This window comes from Strix aluco, chromosome 2, assembly GCF_031877795.1.
Source record: "Strix aluco isolate bStrAlu1 chromosome 2, bStrAlu1.hap1, whole genome shotgun sequence".
Classification (NCBI taxonomy): Eukaryota; Metazoa; Chordata; class Aves; order Strigiformes; family Strigidae; genus Strix; species Strix aluco.
Window position 1 is genome coordinate 108,835,996 of NC_133932.1, and position 18,197 is coordinate 108,854,192.

At 39.4% G+C, this 18,197-nt stretch overlaps 2 protein-coding genes across 3 annotated transcripts in view; one reads left to right on the plus strand and one right to left on the minus strand.

The window, feature by feature from the left end:
• The first annotated feature begins 1,017 nt into the window (after positions 1–1,017).
• ALG11 (ALG11 alpha-1,2-mannosyltransferase) lies at positions 1,018–6,473 on the plus strand. Its single transcript, XM_074815771.1, has 4 exons — positions 1,018–1,130; positions 2,218–2,451; positions 3,149–4,080; positions 6,152–6,473. Exons 1-4 carry the CDS (start codon positions 1,018–1,020, stop codon positions 6,421–6,423), a joined length of 1,551 nt encoding a protein of 516 aa, XP_074671872.1. The 3' UTR covers positions 6,424–6,473.
• Positions 6,474–7,983: 1,510 nt separating this feature from the next.
• Positions 7,984–18,197, minus strand: part of NEK5 (NIMA related kinase 5) — a 28,772-nt gene continuing 18,558 nt past the window's right edge. For both annotated transcript variants that reach the window (XM_074815769.1, XM_074815770.1), the window contains exons 14-23: positions 17,785–17,904; positions 16,470–16,553; positions 16,261–16,365; positions 14,489–14,569; positions 13,604–13,672; positions 12,668–12,791; positions 12,349–12,480; positions 11,134–11,271; positions 8,621–8,735; positions 7,984–8,221 (exon numbers count right to left, since the gene is read on the minus strand). In XM_074815769.1, the coding sequence (XP_074671870.1) occupies positions 7,984–8,221; positions 8,621–8,735; positions 11,134–11,271; positions 12,349–12,480; positions 12,668–12,791; positions 13,604–13,672; positions 14,489–14,569; positions 16,261–16,365; positions 16,470–16,553; positions 17,785–17,904 (1,206 nt within the window). The remainder of the gene's footprint in view (positions 8,222–8,620; positions 8,736–11,133; positions 11,272–12,348; positions 12,481–12,667; positions 12,792–13,603; positions 13,673–14,488; positions 14,570–16,260; positions 16,366–16,469; positions 16,554–17,784; positions 17,905–18,197) is intronic.

Below are 18,197 nucleotides of genomic sequence, written 5' to 3' on the forward strand. Positions count from 1 at the left end.
ACAGGTGTCTATGACATGAAAGAGATCGTGCTGACCTCAAAGAGGCTGAAAGATCACAGGTTCTGGAGAGGTCCTGCTCAAAGAAAGTATGCTTCAAATGCCCTCAAATTTTGGACAACCTCAACTCTGCAAGAGTGGAGACTGAGTTATCTGGATCAAATTTTCCATGTAAAGCTTTTTTTTTTTTTTTTTAATGGAGAATGTTAAGGGGGTAAAAAAGCACCTAAGGATGTGACAGGAAATCAGAAACGTTTTGGTCCGTTCTGCCTAAGCACCTCCTCACCTATGGTCTGGTATTTTCACTCAACACTTCCCAGCATCTGGGAGAGCAAGAATTTCTTACATTTTTCCAAGGGAAGCCATTTTACAAATACAACATCGTGCTGTTTACTGACACACCCTTAGAAGCATTTTAAAAAACAGAACTGTTCAGTCTTATCTCTACACTAATCCTCTGGTCTGTGTATATACTCCCCAATCAAGATAAAATAGGAGACAAAGCATATTAGCCAGAGACATCCTCCAGTGGAAACTGACCCCAGTGAGTGCGATCATGGCAATCCCTTCAGAGGTGGCACCAGGCACAGGGTATTTTGGACATCCTGTCCTCGCCTCACAGGGCAAACTTGCACACATTTGCAGAGAGCAGACAGGTACCTCTCTATAAAGAGGGATTCACTTACAAGCAGATTAAGGCAGGGCTGGGAGGCAGGATATCGATACCATCCTCTTCTGAACAAAGAGAGGGACCAGTATTTATAAAGACAAAATTTGCATGTGGTGGATGCAGAAGAAACCCCGTCCTAGGGAGGCCTCTGCCTCCTCACACACTGCACCGTGAGGGGGCGCTGCCAGCCCGCGCAGCGGCGCGGCGCGGCGCGGCCCGCCCCGCCCCGCCCACCCCCTCAGGCACGGCCGCGCCGCTCCCGCCCACTCGGCGGGGCCGTACCGCCCCAAGCCCCGCCTATTTCCCCGCCCCTCCGTCTATCTCCCGCGAGAACCAATGAGAGGGCGGTAATGCCCGGCTGGTCCCGCCCCCGCCCAGCCAGGAGCCACCCCTTCCGGCAGACAGGCTTCGCGGCGTTGTCCAAGATGGTGGCGGGAGGGTTATGTCTGTGTGGGCTGATCAGGTACCGGGGCTGTGAGGGCCGTGTGTGGGGGCGGCGCGTCCTGGCAGCGAAGGGGGAGGGGAGAAGGAGACTCCGCGCCTCCATGGCCCCCTGCCAAGCCGCGGCCGCGCTCCGCCATCCTCCCCGACCCTCCCCGGGCGTCACGCACCCGCCCCGCCGTGCTCACCTGAGGAGAGGAGGCCTCCGGGTGGGGCAGGGCGAGGCGGGACGGGTCCGTGCCCGGGTCCTTCTCGCTTAGCCGCCGGCTTCGGATGGGTTAATGTGCTTTTTCGCTTCTCCATCCCGCAAATGAAAGTGTTTTCTTACCTGACGTGTCAGTTGTGACGCGTGGCTCGCCGTGGGCAGCCCCTTTAATGTTGAGTAAATTAACTAACGCGTAGCACAGCATCAGAATCCAGGCTCTGGCGCCTGTGTAAAGCTCTGTAGGCCAAGAAGAGACTCGTGTGAGAAGCTTCCCGTTCCTGGGTTAGGAAAGCTGTGCGGGAGGCGGTGGTGAGCAAAGGAAATGTCCATGTCAGAGAGTGCCTCAGATATTGAGGAAACAGGTCTCTCTAAACAGAAACTGCTCAGAGCTATTTCTGGAGACCTGACATAGCTCTTCAGATCTCAGGGGAATGGGAAAGGTTCTGGGTCATGCACTGCAGGCTGGCCCAAATAGCTCTGCACCAAAGCTGTTCATACTAAGGCAGGCCAAATAGGAGCTTGGGCTAAACAAAACTCTTACAAGTAAATCTATTTAGAAATCACTTCACTAGTTGTGTTTTGCCAGATTGCTAAAGGCATGCAACCTTTATAGTGTATAGAGCATGTGTAGATAGATAGAGATACATGTCATGAATAAGCAATAATAAATGATTGCAAAGTTAACAGTAGGAAAAAAATCTACTGGTTTTGGCTAAACAATTAGAATAGTGATTTTTTTGTCTGTAATTGTGTCATATCAGACACACAGGTATTGATGATTTCTGAGATTAAAGCTCGATTGTTGAACTCCCTGTAGCTCTACCTGTAAGCCCCTCTCTCTCAATTTCATACATAGTATTTCTTTAAAGCAATTTTATATTTTAAAATTTCCGGCTCGTTTCAGATTGCTGTGCTCATTGTTAATCCCTGCATTATTTCTAAGTGGAATTTTGTGTGTCTGCTTGGTGGTACTGCTGTGGGGAATACGACTCTGGATACAACAAAGGAAAAACCAGCTGATCTCAGCAGGAAAAGATGGGAAGCGGCCATTGCTCGTTGCCTTTTTTCACCCATATTGCAATGCAGGTGGTGGAGGCGAGAGAGTCTTGTGGTGTGCCATACGAACGCTCCAGAAAAAGTAAGCATGTATGCTTATCAAATACCATATTTCATTCTCAGCTACTGATGGTATTATTTATGCATATTTTTGCATTTTACATATTTAGATAGGTATCATTAATCTACTGGGCCTACCATTTTTTTTTATGTCTGAGTTTCACCTCATTACACTGTTCCACTTCATCCTTCCTGCTGTGGCATCTCTTGCTGCTTCTTTCTCTCCTTGGGAGAACCCCTCCTCCCTCATCAGTTTTCCATTACTGGCATGGAACTTCATATAGGCATAACTCATCAATAGATTACTGATAATCTTGATACTTGCCTCTTGGTGCAGGTGGCAAAACAAATTAACATCTAAAATGGATTTAACATTGGCACATCCACTGGTTTGCATAGTCTTCTGCATTTTACTCATGCTGTGCACTAGACAGACATCTCCTCATGTCGGGCAAGGTGTTCTTCTTAGTCTGTAGAATAATACTGAGCTCCTTTTATGTTTTACTCAAAACAAATTTCCTTGAGTCCTCAGCCATATGTTTTTCTGCAGATCAGAAGAAACTGGAAGTATAAGGAAAAGTATAATTTAGTTAAAATCATTTCAGAGCTAGGCCAGACTAGTATGTTCTCACATACTTTTTGAGTAATTTTGAATGGATAATATTTTAGTTTCATGTTAAAAAATTTGAAGAGAAGAATCAATTCTTTCTCTTTTGCAGGTACAGAAATATAGTGTGTGTTGTTTACACTGGTGATAGAGATACTACTGGAGAAGAGATAGTAGAAGGCGCTTTCAGAAGATTCAATATTAAATTAACTCATCCTGTGAAGTTTGTATTTCTAGAAAATCGCTACCTTGTGGAAGCTTCTCTTTACCCTCACTTCACTTTGCTGGGACAGAGTTTAGGATCAGTGTTTCTCGGCTGGGAAGCTCTTCTAAAGTGTGTTCCTGATATTTATATTGACTCAATGGGTTATGCCTTCACGCTTCCCCTCTTTAAATATTTAGGAGGTTGTTGTGTTGGATGCTATGTCCATTATCCCACTATCAGCACCGATATGCTTTCTGTCGTTAGGAATCAAGATACCAGGTTTAACAATGCAGCCTTCATTACAAACAGTCCTCTTTTCAGCAAATTTAAACTTGCCTACTACTACTTCTTTGCTTTATTGTACGGATTGGTCGGTTCCTGCAGTGATGTGATTATGGTTAATTCTTCTTGGACACTAAATCACATCCTTTCCCTCTGGAGAGCTGGGGCTTGCACTAGTGTTGTGTATCCACCGTGCGATGTTCAGACCTTCCTGGATATTCCACTGGAAGAGGAAAAGAGCACCACTGAGTATACCATTGTTTCTGTCAGCCAGTTCAGGCCTGAAAAAGATCATCCTTTGCAAATCAGAGCCTTTGCTAAATTGCTGAAAGAGAAGAGATTGGGGCAGCAGCCGTCACTGAAGCTTATCTTAATTGGAGGCTGTCGTAACCAGCAAGATGAAGAGCGTGTAAATAACCTTAAACGTCTTTGTGAAGACCTGGGAGTTAGTAACGACGTGACATTCAGAATAAACATTCCCTTTGAGGAGCTAAAGAGACATCTGGCCGAGGCCACCATCGGCCTGCATACAATGTGGAATGAGCACTTCGGGATCGGTCAGTATCTTTCCTCTGTGTTCAGCCATTTGTCCCAGCTGGGGACACAGCTGGGAAGGGCTTCAGTTCATGCTTAAGGCTCCTCGGTGTACGTGTCTAAGTGTAGAGGTCTGCATGCCAAGCAGGTGTCCAGCTCCCCTTCTCGCCAGAGGCAGTCTAGCTGAGGTAAAGCCTACAGGACCAGTTCAGATGACTAACCGCTGGCTGCTGCGGTAGTGCAAGCTGAAGTGTGTACATGTCGTAGAGTCAATTATGGGCATCCTCTAGTCACCTAAACAGTCAGCTAGTCCCATCTGTGCTGCCCAGGATGTCCTGCCTGACCTCCAGCTATCGCTCTGCAAGGTCATGTGTTAGGTTTGCCAGCTCTACGCAGATGCCTTCCATACCCAGCGGAGCCTCAGAACGCAGCAGGTACTTCTGTTTAAGCAGAAGGTTGTGCCCTGTTGGCTCCACTGACTGCAGGGGGAGCTTAGACACAGTTCAGATGTAGATATCCACATGGAGAGATTTTGATTGTGTTTCACCTGCAAGTGCCATTTGAAATGTCTAGTATACATCCTGGGCCTCTAGCTGCTGTTTCAGAGGCGTGAGTCTCCCACAGATCCTGTCTGTTATTTGTAAGGCCCATGTAGATGCCACCAGGTACCCTTGGTCACCTCATTGCACCAGGCACCTGTGCTAAGGCAATTAAAAGTTCTTAAATCAGTCGCCATAGTGAGGAGCAGAATGCCAGAGAGGAGCTGGGACCTGGTTTGCAGTGTACTGTCATACAGAATAAAGGTATTGGGCTCAGTTTATTGGGATTAGTTGAGTCCTGACCTCGAAAGGGAATGTGAGATTTACCCTGTCGTAGATTTATGGCAGATGGGCAGTTGGCAGGCAAGCAGACGGATGCCGTACTTGGCTAGAATGTGACTAAACTGCACTTAATGTCATCAGACTTCATTAGAATACAAGTTAAGTATCAGGAGTTTATAGTCTGTGGGAACTTGGTATACAAAAATTTACTCTGAAGTGACTCTCAGAAGTAACTGCCACAAAATGTAAATAATGGTTCCTCAGATTTTTTTCCAACACAAAACAGTTTAATTAATTACTTTTTAAAAAAGCGATACAATCACACTGTGATTTTGAATTTCAGTATGATTTCCCCTTCATCTCCAGTGACTTTTTACCTGTAAAAAACATGTTTCAAAACTTTGGAGCATTATTTATAGTTGGCAATATTTGAGCTAGGGGAGCTTTTTAAAAATCAGAACTGAGAAGAATCAGCAATTAAAGTGATTTCTGAGGTCTGTTCTGGAAACATGGAGGAGAATTGAAGTTAATGTGTACATTATACGCTACTCCTATCCTACTGCTTTTGGCTGAGGAAAGCTTACTATCAGATTCCCATTTCATTAAAATGTCTTCCATCAAAAATACAGATGTAGTGATAACAAGTTTTACTAGTTTGTCTTGATGCGTTGTGAAAAGCTATAAAGGTTTATTAATCTGCCAAATACTGAACTTCTGAATATCATGAGATTGAAATTTGCATAGTCAGCTTTTCTCTCAGTATCTTTGTAAATGTTAAAAATATTCAGTGTGAATGAGAAAATGAATACAGTTACATTCAGTTCTAAGTGTTAATTATTTTTTGCAGCTGCCACTATACCATAAAACCATTGTTGCAGTGTTCTGTCAGGGAGCTGCCTTCCATGTTTGTCTTTACACTTGTTTCAGTATCTAGTGGGTTTTTTTCACAGTATATATACTGGTGATATAATGACTCTCAGGGAAATCAAATATGTTGCAAGAACCACAGCTTAACCAATTATATCTGATTTCTAATTTCCATTTTATGTGTTTAAGATGAACTATCATTTCAGTCCTTAGGACTGAAAAACTGAGATTTGTTTTTCTTATGAGACCATTTAATCTGTATTTTTCAAACTGATCTAGAACAGCATTCTGTAGTAACTTATAATTCTGAGTGAATTTTACTGTGGTTTTAACTTTCCAGTGCCTTATAGAACACCAAAGTACATGATGTGCACATTCATATCAGCATGTTTTTTGTCTTTTACAGGAGTAGTTGAATGTATGGCAGCTGGCACAGTTATCCTGGCTCACAATTCTGGAGGCCCCAAATTAGATATTGTGGTACCCTATGAAGGACATATTACAGGCTTCCTAGCAGAAAATGAGGACAATTATGCTGATATGATGGCTTATATCCTCACTTTGTCTCCTGAAAAAAGGTTAGAGATCAGAGAAAACGCTCGTCGCTCTGTGCACAGGTTTTCTGACCAGCATTTTGAAGAGACTTTCCTGTTATCTGTGGAGCCATTATTTAAGTAAATGTATATGAATAAAAACATCTATGAATAAAATTAACTTTTTATATTTGACTGTGTGTCACCTGTAAATATAACTGATCTATGATCCCTTGGTCCCATTCTGTAAAGAGATTTTTTTTTTTCTGTCAAGGTATCTGCTTTATGTAATAGAGGGGTTTTTATTGGGGAAGAAATGCTCCTGAAAATTTTCTGTGTTGACTACATGACAGTGCAGTGCACTGCAAAACCTTCTGGATTCACAGAACCATCATATCTTCTTGGTAACAGAACTGCATCTGGAAGTTCTTTTATTTATTGAATACTTTCAGTCTGCACTCATTTCATGACTCTTCACCCACAGTCACCTTTTTAAAGTCAACACTTTTGTCTGATTAGCTTTTGTATCCAGAAGATTTTTTTTTTTTTCCCCAGAATCTGTAGCACATTTTCAATTTGCTGTCCTCCATTGTGTGGCAAAATTCTATTATGTGGTATTTTAATTGTGGGTCTGGAGATTTCATTACCTACAGTGATTCCTATAGCTTAATCATATGGTGGTTGTGCTAGCTTGCTTTTTAATAAGTGTAATAATTGCACTTGTCTATGATCCTTATATTAGCTATTTCCTCATGCCCTTTCACAGTATGACAACTTAATGGTATTTTTCCAACCCTACTCTGTTGAAAGGTTTTCTGTTCCTAGGGAATAGAAGGGTCTAGATTAGAGGGCATAATTAAATGCTATACAAACATGAACGTTAAAGCCCTGAACTACTGCTTGTTATAAAACTGAGAACACTGTGAACAAAATGTTCAAAAATTGAACTTGCTTTTGTATCAAAAATGGAAAAACATAAAGTCCTTTTTTGAGCCATCAAAGCAGTATATTTTAGCAAACTAAAGAGAAGTGCAAAAAGCTACTAAAATCAAACTAGAATGTGGTTTTCCCTCTATTTAAGATTCACCTGGATTATATGAAATTTTGTATATAAAAAAATGGTTGGAAGAACTTACTGTTCCATGTTTTATTATGAATTAGGTAATGCACAATTCTCATGGTGCTAATAAACCCTTTTACTGCTACTATATAAAACTGATGAGCAGTTGGTGATACTATGTAGGGTCAGTACTGTAAATAACCTATGAATTGTAAAACTGTATTGGCAGTACACAGAGATTATGAAAAGCTGGAAGAGCTTAAAACAGAGTTGATTGAGCTAGGAAAATATACTGACTAGGAGACTTTCTAACATGATAAAAAATGATTAAAGAGAGTATGCAAGCAGAAATTTGCTTAAGCAAGAGTTGTCAGAGATGTCTTGGGTAGTTTAGAATAATAAAGATGTAAGTGCATTTCAGTCTGGATGAGGATTTATCAACATTTAGACATCTGAAAAGTAGCCTGATTTTTTTTCCTTTTAAACACAATAGTAACAACCTTCTATTAATTTTAATCAAGCATTTAGCACTGTTGAAAAGCAGTTGATTTACTTGGCATTTTATGCCAGCTGTCCTTAAATTTTGTTACTGATATGACTGAAAGCTTTGAAACAGTAACTGCTGGTGTTTTGGGTAGCTCTTGCTTACTGCTTGCCTTTTTCATTACGTGTGTCAACACTAAATGACCCATGGTTATTTTCTAAATCATCATTGGATTTTCCAAGTAGTTTGTGAGATAAACTCATCTTTTCTTCATCTGTTTGACCTTTATTTATTGAAAGGATGGGAGACTTCATGGTTCTCTCTGCTGGAGAAGTTGCCACTTTTTCCAGAGATTCCTCCAGCTCATGTCTGAGTTCATCTTCAGAATCTTCAAAATTTCTGTAAAGTAAAGCAAGAGAATTATATTAATTAAATATATCTTTGTTAAAAGCCTTTCTCCTTTCAAGGTCGAGATTTTTTTTTAAACACTTTATCAAGAATATACAAGTGATACATAATGTGAACTGTTTCTTCTTTTTCTGTGAGATTGTTTACCTGTATTTATAAGGTAAGAGAACAGGAGCTGCAAAGTCATGTTAATACTTCTGCATAACATTTTTAATGACAATGTTGGCATGTGGCATATTAAATTACAGAATTAAAAGTTAAATTAGCAGACTGTAAAACAAATAAGTTTTCTTCATTTACGAATTTAAAAGAAAAGTTTTAGGCAATGCAACCTGTCATTTCACAAAAACTTTAGTTGTATGGATTTTTCTTCTGAGGTGCTTGACTTACGTGTCTTCATCATCTGATCTTGGCTCAAGTCTGCCTTCATCAACAGCAACAGCAGAGTAGGTTTCTGAATCATCTTCCTTGTCTTCTTTTGGAGGAGACATAGTTAATCCCTCTTCTGGAATAGAAGAGAAATGTTCCTTTATTTGTATATTAGCTAACTATAAAAATATGTAAAGTAATAGTAAATAAGTAAATGCTTGAATTATTTTTTGTTGTTGTTCTTCAGATTACAACAATGTAAATACCATGCTTCTGTTATTCTTCATCACACATTTTAGTCAGTGGTTTGTAACTTCTGCTTAGTGGAACCTAGTGTGTTTGTAGACCATAACCAAAGGACTATAAAAGTTAAGTAAGAAAGGTGATCTAATGTTAGTAGGTTTAAGTTCCCAATACAAGGATTTGCATTTTCAGTGTGTGCTGGGTTTGTGTGGTGGTGTTTTTGGTAGCGAGGGAGGGGGCTAAGCAGTGGCCCCTGTGAGAAGCTTCTGAAACTCCCCTGGCTCCAAGTTGGACCCACCTCTGTCTAAGGCTGAGCCAATTAGCGACAGTGGCTGCGCCTCTGCGATAACGTATTTAAGAAGGGGAACCTGCGAGGGGGAGTAGGACTTACGAGGAGGAGTTACAAGAGGGACAGTCATACAAACACCGAGGTCAATGGGAGGAAGGAGGAAGGGGGGAAGGTGTGCCCAAGCAGAGACCCGCCCTGTATCCCATGGTGAGACGGCAGGGCCACACCCCTGCCACCATGGAGGTCACCAGAGGAGCAGAGATTCACCTGTGGAGGACCCCACACCAGAGCAGGCGGCTGTGCTTAAAGGAGGCTGGGACTCTTAAGGGGAGAAGAAGCCCCCCTGTTGTAGCTCGATGCTGGGAGGACTGCAACATGCAGAGGTGACCTACGCCAGAGCAGCACAGGAATGGCTGCAGCCCATGGGAAGACTCGCACCGGAGAAAGTTCATGGAAGACTGTCTCCTGGGAGAGGAACACCATGTCGGAGCAGGGGCGAGTGCAAGGAGTCCCTCCCCTGAAGAGGAAGGAGCAGCGAACTGACCATAACCCCCATTCCCTGCCCCTGCACCGCTGAGGGGGAGGAGGTAGAGAGATCGGGAACAAAACTGAGCCTGGGAAGAAGAAAGGAGTGGGGGGAAGGTGTTTTTAAGATGTAATACTTCTCACTGAGTGAACAGCATAGTGGTCCTCAGTTTCCCTCTGGGCTCAAACCACAACACAGTGGAAAACTTAGGGGAGTACTGTTTAGGAAAGACTGAAAATTACTATTTGGGTTAAAAATGCTTGCTTTCAAAGACTGAAGGGCAATTCTAACCTGAAGGTGGGAGAACAATGCCAAGAGTTGTTGTTTTAGTATAAACACTAAATTCTGCATGTGATGCAACAGAAATCTGTCAGTTTGGGTAACACTGTACTCCACAATGTCAGCTTGAGTAGCAGGGCAGATCTGGGTATTGAGAAACTGCCATATTTTAATAAATGTAACTGATAAAAGCAACAGCAATTCGAATACCTGTGTGACTTATTCTTGCTTTAGCCCTATGAACTGCTGCCATTAGTGAAAAGTGGCTTGAATTTAATTTTGTTGGGGATTTTTTTTAATGTGTAAGCAATAAAGCTAGTCTTAGGAGAGGAATTTAGCTGATACATTTAGCTGGTTTAGCCTTCAGGATGGGGCAGTTCTAAAAGAGCTCGTTATGCTATGAGAAAACATGCATGTGAGGCATAATTAGCAGGAGAGTGCTGACTGCACAGTTGCAAATGAAAGATATTTCTCACGATCTATTAAAACTGTTGAAACTTGGCATGTACAATTTAGCGGGCATAAATCCTGTCAGCCAATTATATGTTCCGTAGATTGGCAATTGCGCATAAAACCACAATGTCCGGTTACATTTTCTGTATCTTTCTGTGGAAAATACTCCAGCTTTTTAGCTAACAACTTTGATGCAAAGTAAATGTCATTTTTAAAACAGTCTGTTACTTTAGGAAAGTGCTCTGCCCTGTGAGTTCAAATCAATTTCAGTGTCAGCTGTACCAGCATGAACCATGTTGTAAAGTAAGTCACCACTGTAGTTTAAGTCGCCACGTACTACAATTTGCAGTTGTTCTACAGAAATACATATATTTGTATAAATGCTTTTTACAGGGTTCTTCAACCTCAACAGCTGCAAGGGCTAGATCCAGGTTTGTGGTACTGACAACTTGCTGGCAGTAGTAGCTTACCTCTGTCAACTCAAGCAAATGAAAGAATTATACATGAAAGTAACAGCCAGTAAGTAGGGCTTGCCCTTTTCCCTGCTATTGAAAACAGAAATGTCCTGAAAGAGGCCTTTCACTGCTACAGGACAGAGCAGTGGCTGCTGGGACAGGCTGCCTGTGTCTTTCTAGTTTGCAAACTGCTTCAAAATGTTGGTTCTCATCACAGACCCTCTGCCAATGGTAGAAGAAATAATACACTAAAGAAAAACTTACAGAATTTAAGTAACAAACGTCGTACCTATTTCTTCTTCAAGATGGATGAAGGAATCATTAGACAGCTCTGCTTTTGCTAAGATGTTCAGGAGTGTCCCTGGTGGTGTTTGTTTCCACTGCTTCCTGTTTTCCGGGATGTCCTCAGGCAGAATAGCATGGTCAGCTGAAGAACAGCAAGGTTCTCAGGTCACTAAAGCATGACTGTACCTTGGCACTGTCTTTTGTCAGATTCAGACTTTCTAGTCTTGACACTGATTTCTTCCTATTGGGTAATGCTGCAACCTTTTTTTCTTTGCCTTTGGGTAATACTCCTGAATTTTTTGTAAGCATTTAATCTGAGTGATACTGTAGAGAAAAAATAGTTTGGACTATTTGTCACTAAAAATTTCTAACATCAGTTTTAATGCTCATGTAACTGCTTATTAAGCCTGGAATAGACAGGTGCAGCTTCACTGAGCAGTCCTTGTTCTCAAACTTGCTGGCTTCTGGGGGCTGAAAAAGCTTCAAAGTAGTTCCTATTTCTTTTGTGCCCTATGCTCTTTCATCTAAGGCAGAATGAACAAGAAGTGGCATATTAATAATATTCTGGTTTGTCTTCACTGTCTATGCAAACTCTTCAGGTTATTTCTGTGTATCTGGAGTGTTGGAAGCATGCTGGAATGCTGGAAAAGCTCCTTGTTTGCAGCAACCAGTCACTGGTGATACCTGGCTGCCTGGGAATACAGGCACTGGTGCTGTAAGAAACCTGGCGATTAGCCTCTTCTGAAACAGAGCATCACCACAGCCACACCTGTGTGAGCCGGTACTTGTGATTGTGTAGCAACACTAATGTGTGGAGTGGGAAACCAGAACTCCACCACCGCACTCTGGGATGGCGTCGGCAGCTGACTGCCCTAGTTCTTGTGTGTCATTGACTCCAGGCCTGAGAGAGTGGTGTTGATTAGTTGCATAAGCTGACATTTTTAGCTGTTGTTACCCAGGCCACAGAGTGATTCATAAAATGCAACCCTCTTTATATGTATGAGCAGCAAAATGTGATTGCAATATAGGAAAGAGGGAAAAATGATGACTGCATTCTATGGTTTAGCACATCAATAGCTTCAGTTATGAAGTCCTGCAATTAAAAGCCTGTCAGATCATATGAACATTCTGGTATGGAATTGTTTTGAGAAAGGTCTGTAAGTAGTCTGACTGAATTTTAGCAGATCCCTACTTTCACTGAAAAACAAAACTTTCTTACCAAGTTCATTTTCAGCCATAGTAGGACATACAGATGTGACATCAGCATCAGCTAAAAAATTCAGTAGTGTCTGAGGGGCTCCAGTTTGCCAGTGTTTTCTGTTTTCTTTCATATCATCTGTGTTATTGGACTCTAAGGGGAAGAAAAAGAGGAGGCAAAGTTTTTTATTTTAAGTAGATTTCAGTGTGATTATCATATTATGTGAGATAAAGAGAGAGTTCATCAGATAAACTTGCTATAGGCTGGAGTTACTGAATTTACCTAACTCCTATGTAATTTTCAGGATTAATACTCAGCATTGCATTTCCCCAAGAAATACCTGTTTGGTATCCAGATAGTTCTCCCAAAGCTCTGTCCATATGATCTTCATCAATTTCCACCAGTTTATCCTTAAGATTCTCACCACCCACAAAAGTTAAAGTCTCACTGAGTTTATCTAATACCTGAAAAAACAATAGGTTACTCTGGAAAAAGAAAACAAATATGGGACAATAACTAATCACTTATTTTACCGTGTTTGCCAGCCATTCACATGTATGCACAGGAAAACTATGTAACAAAAAGTGAGGCAGCAGAATTCAAAAGTCAATTGTGGTTTGTGTATCAGAAGACTGCATGGGGCTCTGCAGAGTTGTGAAACAACAGAACGACAAAATAGTGCTTTATAAATTAAGAATATATATACTAGAAAGAAATTATATTTTCCATGTTGCTGTTACAAACATTTTTAAAAATTCCAATATACTAATAAAAATCTTAATAGGTAGCTATTACACGTTGATCAGCCACAAATGTCATTTTAATAAAGGACACATAATGTTGTCTGTGGTCTCACTTCCACTTTTTCTAAGTAACAGCTGGTTCATCACAATATTATTTTTGCTCTGTGATACAACAGTAGTGAAAAGAATCAGAAATGTACTAGAACAATTTACAAATCAAATTTGGCATTTGCAGACTAACTCAATTTTGAGATGAGTTCTTCCCCTCAAGCCCAGTTAACAAAATTTAAGTATCTGCACTCCTTCATCTTTTACCATGTGAAAGATTGACCCAGATATCATCCAATATTCTTCTAAGCAATTATCCTCTTGAATAAGGTCAGATATATGCAATATGTCAACAATCCTCAATAGGAAGCTTCATTATAACAAAGGTAGAAGATGATGGTAATGGAAACAAGCCTTAGATCATGGAGCTGCTGCCATGGTTTCAGATTACTGATGTAAATGCTTTAAATACAACTACAACGTACCTCTGCTTCTTGAATGCTGTCTTCCTCAGGAACACATACATCTAAATTAATTTCAAACTTTACCCCTCCCTAAAGAAAATTCACACACTTCATTAATTTATTTTATTAAATAAAAAAATTTAATTAAATGTACACAGTGTATATGGAACTACAAATGTGAAAATTATTCGTCTATTGAAATTAACTTCTATTTAACAATATTTTTCTTCACTTAAGATCAAGGTGGAACAAATTGGACAGAAATAGATGACTATGGATATTTTTAAATTATTGCATCCACTTTTGATTTTAAGGAAAGGTGTCTTTGATAATCATTTAATTTGAATCCTTGTAATACACAGAGTTGGTATACAGCTGGTTCTCAACCAGTATTAAAATTTGAATACTGTACTGGTTCCATAGAATATTTCACAAAAGACCTTTAGTACACTTCACAATGATCTTATGGTTAGAAACTTTCCTGATACCTTATGTGCATTTATATTCAATTGCCATCCCCATTTCTACAATTTTACAAAGCACTATAAAGAATAATGTTTTATATCAAAATGTTAAAAAATTAGCAGTCTGACTTGACTTCATTTAAACTTTGAGTAAACTTGAGTTCCCATACACTACTAATGCAGGTTGATAGAAAGATGAGTAGGTAGGGATTGATTACTATCTGGGAATATCTGAAGGGAGTGTGCCTGAAATGATCAGAAAAGCTCATCTATTTTCTTAGTGATTCTATCTTCTCACATAAACTTCTAACAAACAGTAGACCGGCACTCTTAATTGACTCTGAAATAACTCGATTTCCAGAGCTACTGTGGTAACACAATCATTTGAAATGTACAGATGTAAGAAGAAAATGGAAAAAAATACAACAATAAGGATGGATACCTTTCTGTTATGTTTATTTTCTAAGATTTTTTGGTCTTGCCTATCCCAGAGTCTAACTTGTTTAAAGTTTTCTTCCATGTCCTGGAAGGAGAAAAAAACCCCAACTTTAAAATACACTCTTTGGAACCAGAATATGTGTATACCCTGTGAAAAAAAGACTTGTTTAAGTAGTAAATGTAGTCACTGATTTCCTTGTTTATATATCTGAAAGAACATTCCATTTGCTGCCTTATTTAGACTCTAATATTAAAGTCATTATAATTCTGACTTATCTGGCAAAAAGAAAAATAGGAAACCTTGCATAAAGTGCAAACCTCTGACTTTTCAAAAACCTGTGTTTGAAGGATACAGTACTGTGTCAAGAAATAAATAATACATCTTTTATTTTTTATGATCATATGCAAGATGACTCAGGCTGATTTCATTCTGGAAAACTCTGGAAGTGATGAAAAATCAAGATCATAATAGAAACCTATGCCTGTAGAAAGTATATCCATGTTTCATAGTATCTTGTTCTCTGGTAACACTCAAAAAATATTTAATTACTCCTTTTCATATTCCTACGTTAGAGTCTGTCAGATAAAAGCAAAGTAAATAATTGTATGCAGCTCCTTCAGTGATCTGGTGCAATTAGGGCATATCCTCAACCTCAGGTGAAACCACAACAATTCACAGATTTTACTTTTTTAAAATATCTGTGCAGTTTCTCCAGTAGATGGGAGTGCATGTGAACTAAAGTGTCCTCAAGCAGGTGCAAAATCTAGTGTTTCTTTTTCATTACCATGTATTTCCCATTAAATCACTGGGAATATAATTTCTGTCCTATTGTGGCTCTGGCTGCCTATAACCTACTTTATCCCATCAAGTGATGTGTGAATTCATTTTAGCAAAAACAAGATCCAGGATCCGTGAAAATCACTGAAGAAATCTTACTAATATTGGCAGGTTTGGCCCAATTTCCAGCTGCAATAGGATAGCAATGTCTGTCACGGGTTTATGTGGAAGTCTGCCCCTTGGTACTGAACAGTGCAGGAAGTCCTACACCACATGAGGCAAATCGGACTGAAGAATCTTAGTAGCTAGATCAGAGCTGTTTCCCCTTCAGAATAGACTGGGAATTTGCACACTGAGATCAATTTTCATAAACTGAGGTTTTCATTCATTTCACTTGAAGAAGAATAGACTTCTTGCTGCAGAACTCTGTGTGGTCTGGAAACCTCATCTGGTGTTCACAATGCCAATATTTCAAAGTAAAAGTGGAACAATTCCATTTCAGTAGCTGCTTTGGCAGTATTTGATGAGAAAGAAGTGAAGGAGTACTGTAGCTGGAAAGCTCCGGCTCTGCCTCTTCCTCCCACTTCTCCCAAATTTTTGTTTAAGTAAGGACTTTACATAAAACTGGATTCTAACTTTCCACACAGTCTTAATCTGGGCCATCATGAATTGCTGTATCTTCTGCACAGAATTCTCATAAAGATCTGCAGTGTGAGTGGCTTCTTCTTTACTTCACTCAACATACTACAAGAAGAAATTAAGTAAAGAGTACATCCTAATATTTACAGATGAAAAATAATTAAAAACAAGTCAGAACTCCACCAAAGAAACTTCCCAGACTATTCATGAAGGGAACGTAGGGAGGCTTTCACATATGGTACAAGCATCAGGTGAGATACAAGCTTTACCATTTTTCAGATTTGTCACAGAGAGTGAATCAAAGACCATGCGGGACTTGCATAAAAAGTTCTGTTTAGACTAGGAGATGGTACTGATACCTGAAGTGATTCTTCTCCTATTCTAGCTGTATCCTTGGTTTCAGACTGGTCCTCAGCTTTCCCTTGCCTCACAAGATAGGTTTTATCTTGTATTTTTTGATTCTCCTAGGGAACATTTTTATAAAGTGTTATTTTCAATTTCTAATTAAGTGTACTAGCTTAAAAAAGAAAAAGGAACTATGACAGTGTGTATGTTTGAGCTTTGTTACCTGGAGTACTCCTGCTCTAAACCTGAATTCCTTTATATTGCTGTGGTATTCTTCCCGAATTTTCTGCAGTTGTTTCAGGTACTCCTATTAAAGAACAGCAATGTAGAATACATATGTATAGAAATACATACAGACATAACAGTAGTTAAACAAAATATCCTATGGATATCAAACTGTGTATATACGAGAAAAAGGAATCAGTGTCCTTTACTGCCAATTTTAAAGATTGCTTAATACTTCCTATTAGAGGACACTTTAGAGTTATAACTCTTTCAGACTTTAGCCTTTTTGAAGTTTTCCAAACTATTTCATGCTAGCTTTTCTGTAAAATTATATCAAAAACAGCTAATTCCAAGAATAACCTAAGGACTGTCTGAGTAATGATGCTAAGGTTGAAATCCAAAAATAGAGGACTGGAAATTAGGAGGACAAAAAATTGTGTAATATTTATTGAAATGCAACCTGTTCTCCAAAAATGAAACAAAACCTGGTAATCTTTCCTTGGAGAAGCTTCAACATTCCTATGCTTTAGAGCAAAAACTTACAATTTAGCCAAAAGATAATTTTTGTGCTAATGACATCTCTGTTACTGTTTATATGAGAGTCTATCCCAATTTTCCTGTGTTACAAATGGACAAATCTGTAAAATTTAATTTTTTGGCATATTTAGTACAGACTTTCTGGAACCAAACAGCAACAGTCTCTGAAAAATTTGTACATGATGAGTATGTTCTGACCATTATGTAAAAGTTAATTTATTCATATTTGTTCTGGCATTTTTTATAAATCAAAGATAGAAAGATTATATGTATTTACATATGTTCATGTAAGAAAGAAGTATCAGTATGTTTTCTCTTTCACTCAAAAACAAAACCAGAAAAGTATATTGTTTCTGTATAAAATAATCTCCAAAAGTTATAACATATCAGGGAAATAATATGCATCACATACTATTACATCACATTCTAAATGTCATAGTACGACTTATGAACAATGAATATACATGATACATGAATAATGCATGTATGACTATCTTCTCTGATTTATAAATGTGAGGATCTATTGTCCTCCAACATTAGTTTGTTCAGTGATGTAACTCCTCTAACCTCAGTAGAAGGGAAACCAAAATCAAGGCCACAGTTTATGAAATTATTATGGACACCAGCTTTTGTGCAACTCTTCACCAGTTTATGTAAGATGGAACCAGATGAAAACAGCTTATATTTTCCTAGTGGTCAGATGGAAAAGAATCAATTCTTATGTAAAGGAGTGAAAGAAGACAACTTGAGGCACCTAAGGAAGACATTTCATTTACCTGTTCTTTCATTTCATTCTTTCTAGACATGTCCTGCTGATGGTTTTTGACATGCTCTTCCTTTATTTTCTGCTGCTGTTTTTGGTCATGATATGGGTCAGCAGAGGATGGTCGCAGTCCCTATGGATGTACAAATAAATCCCAGAGTAAAGGAATTTTCATTTAGAATCCTTACCTTTCATGCTCACTCAATTAACTCTCTCTGACCCACTGAAGAGTGCAGTAAGGCAAGTGTGTATTTTTGGAGGAAAGTTATAGTAGAATTTTACGTTGCAACGGTTTTGTATTAGAAAATAAAACCTCAAGATGAGCATTGCAGAGCAGGTCAATGAATTGGCTAGAGCAGAACTTTGTAACTGTCAGTGTTACAGTTTGCTGTTAGAAAGACATCAGTTCATCTTTTGAATTTTCAT

Bases quoted from the DNA above. Each gene is read 5' to 3' on its own strand.
- ALG11 (XM_074815771.1), top strand. From the start codon at position 1,018: ATGCCCGGCTGGTCCCGCCCCCGCCCAGCCAGGAGCCACCCCTTCCGG. The intron at 1,131-2,217 runs GTACCGGGGCTG...GGCTCGTTTCAG, and splicing joins TGTCTGTGTGGGCTGATCAG to ATTGCTGTGCTCATTGTTAA. The intron at 4,081-6,151 runs GTCAGTATCTTT...TGTCTTTTACAG, and splicing joins GAATGAGCACTTCGGGATCG to GAGTAGTTGAATGTATGGCA.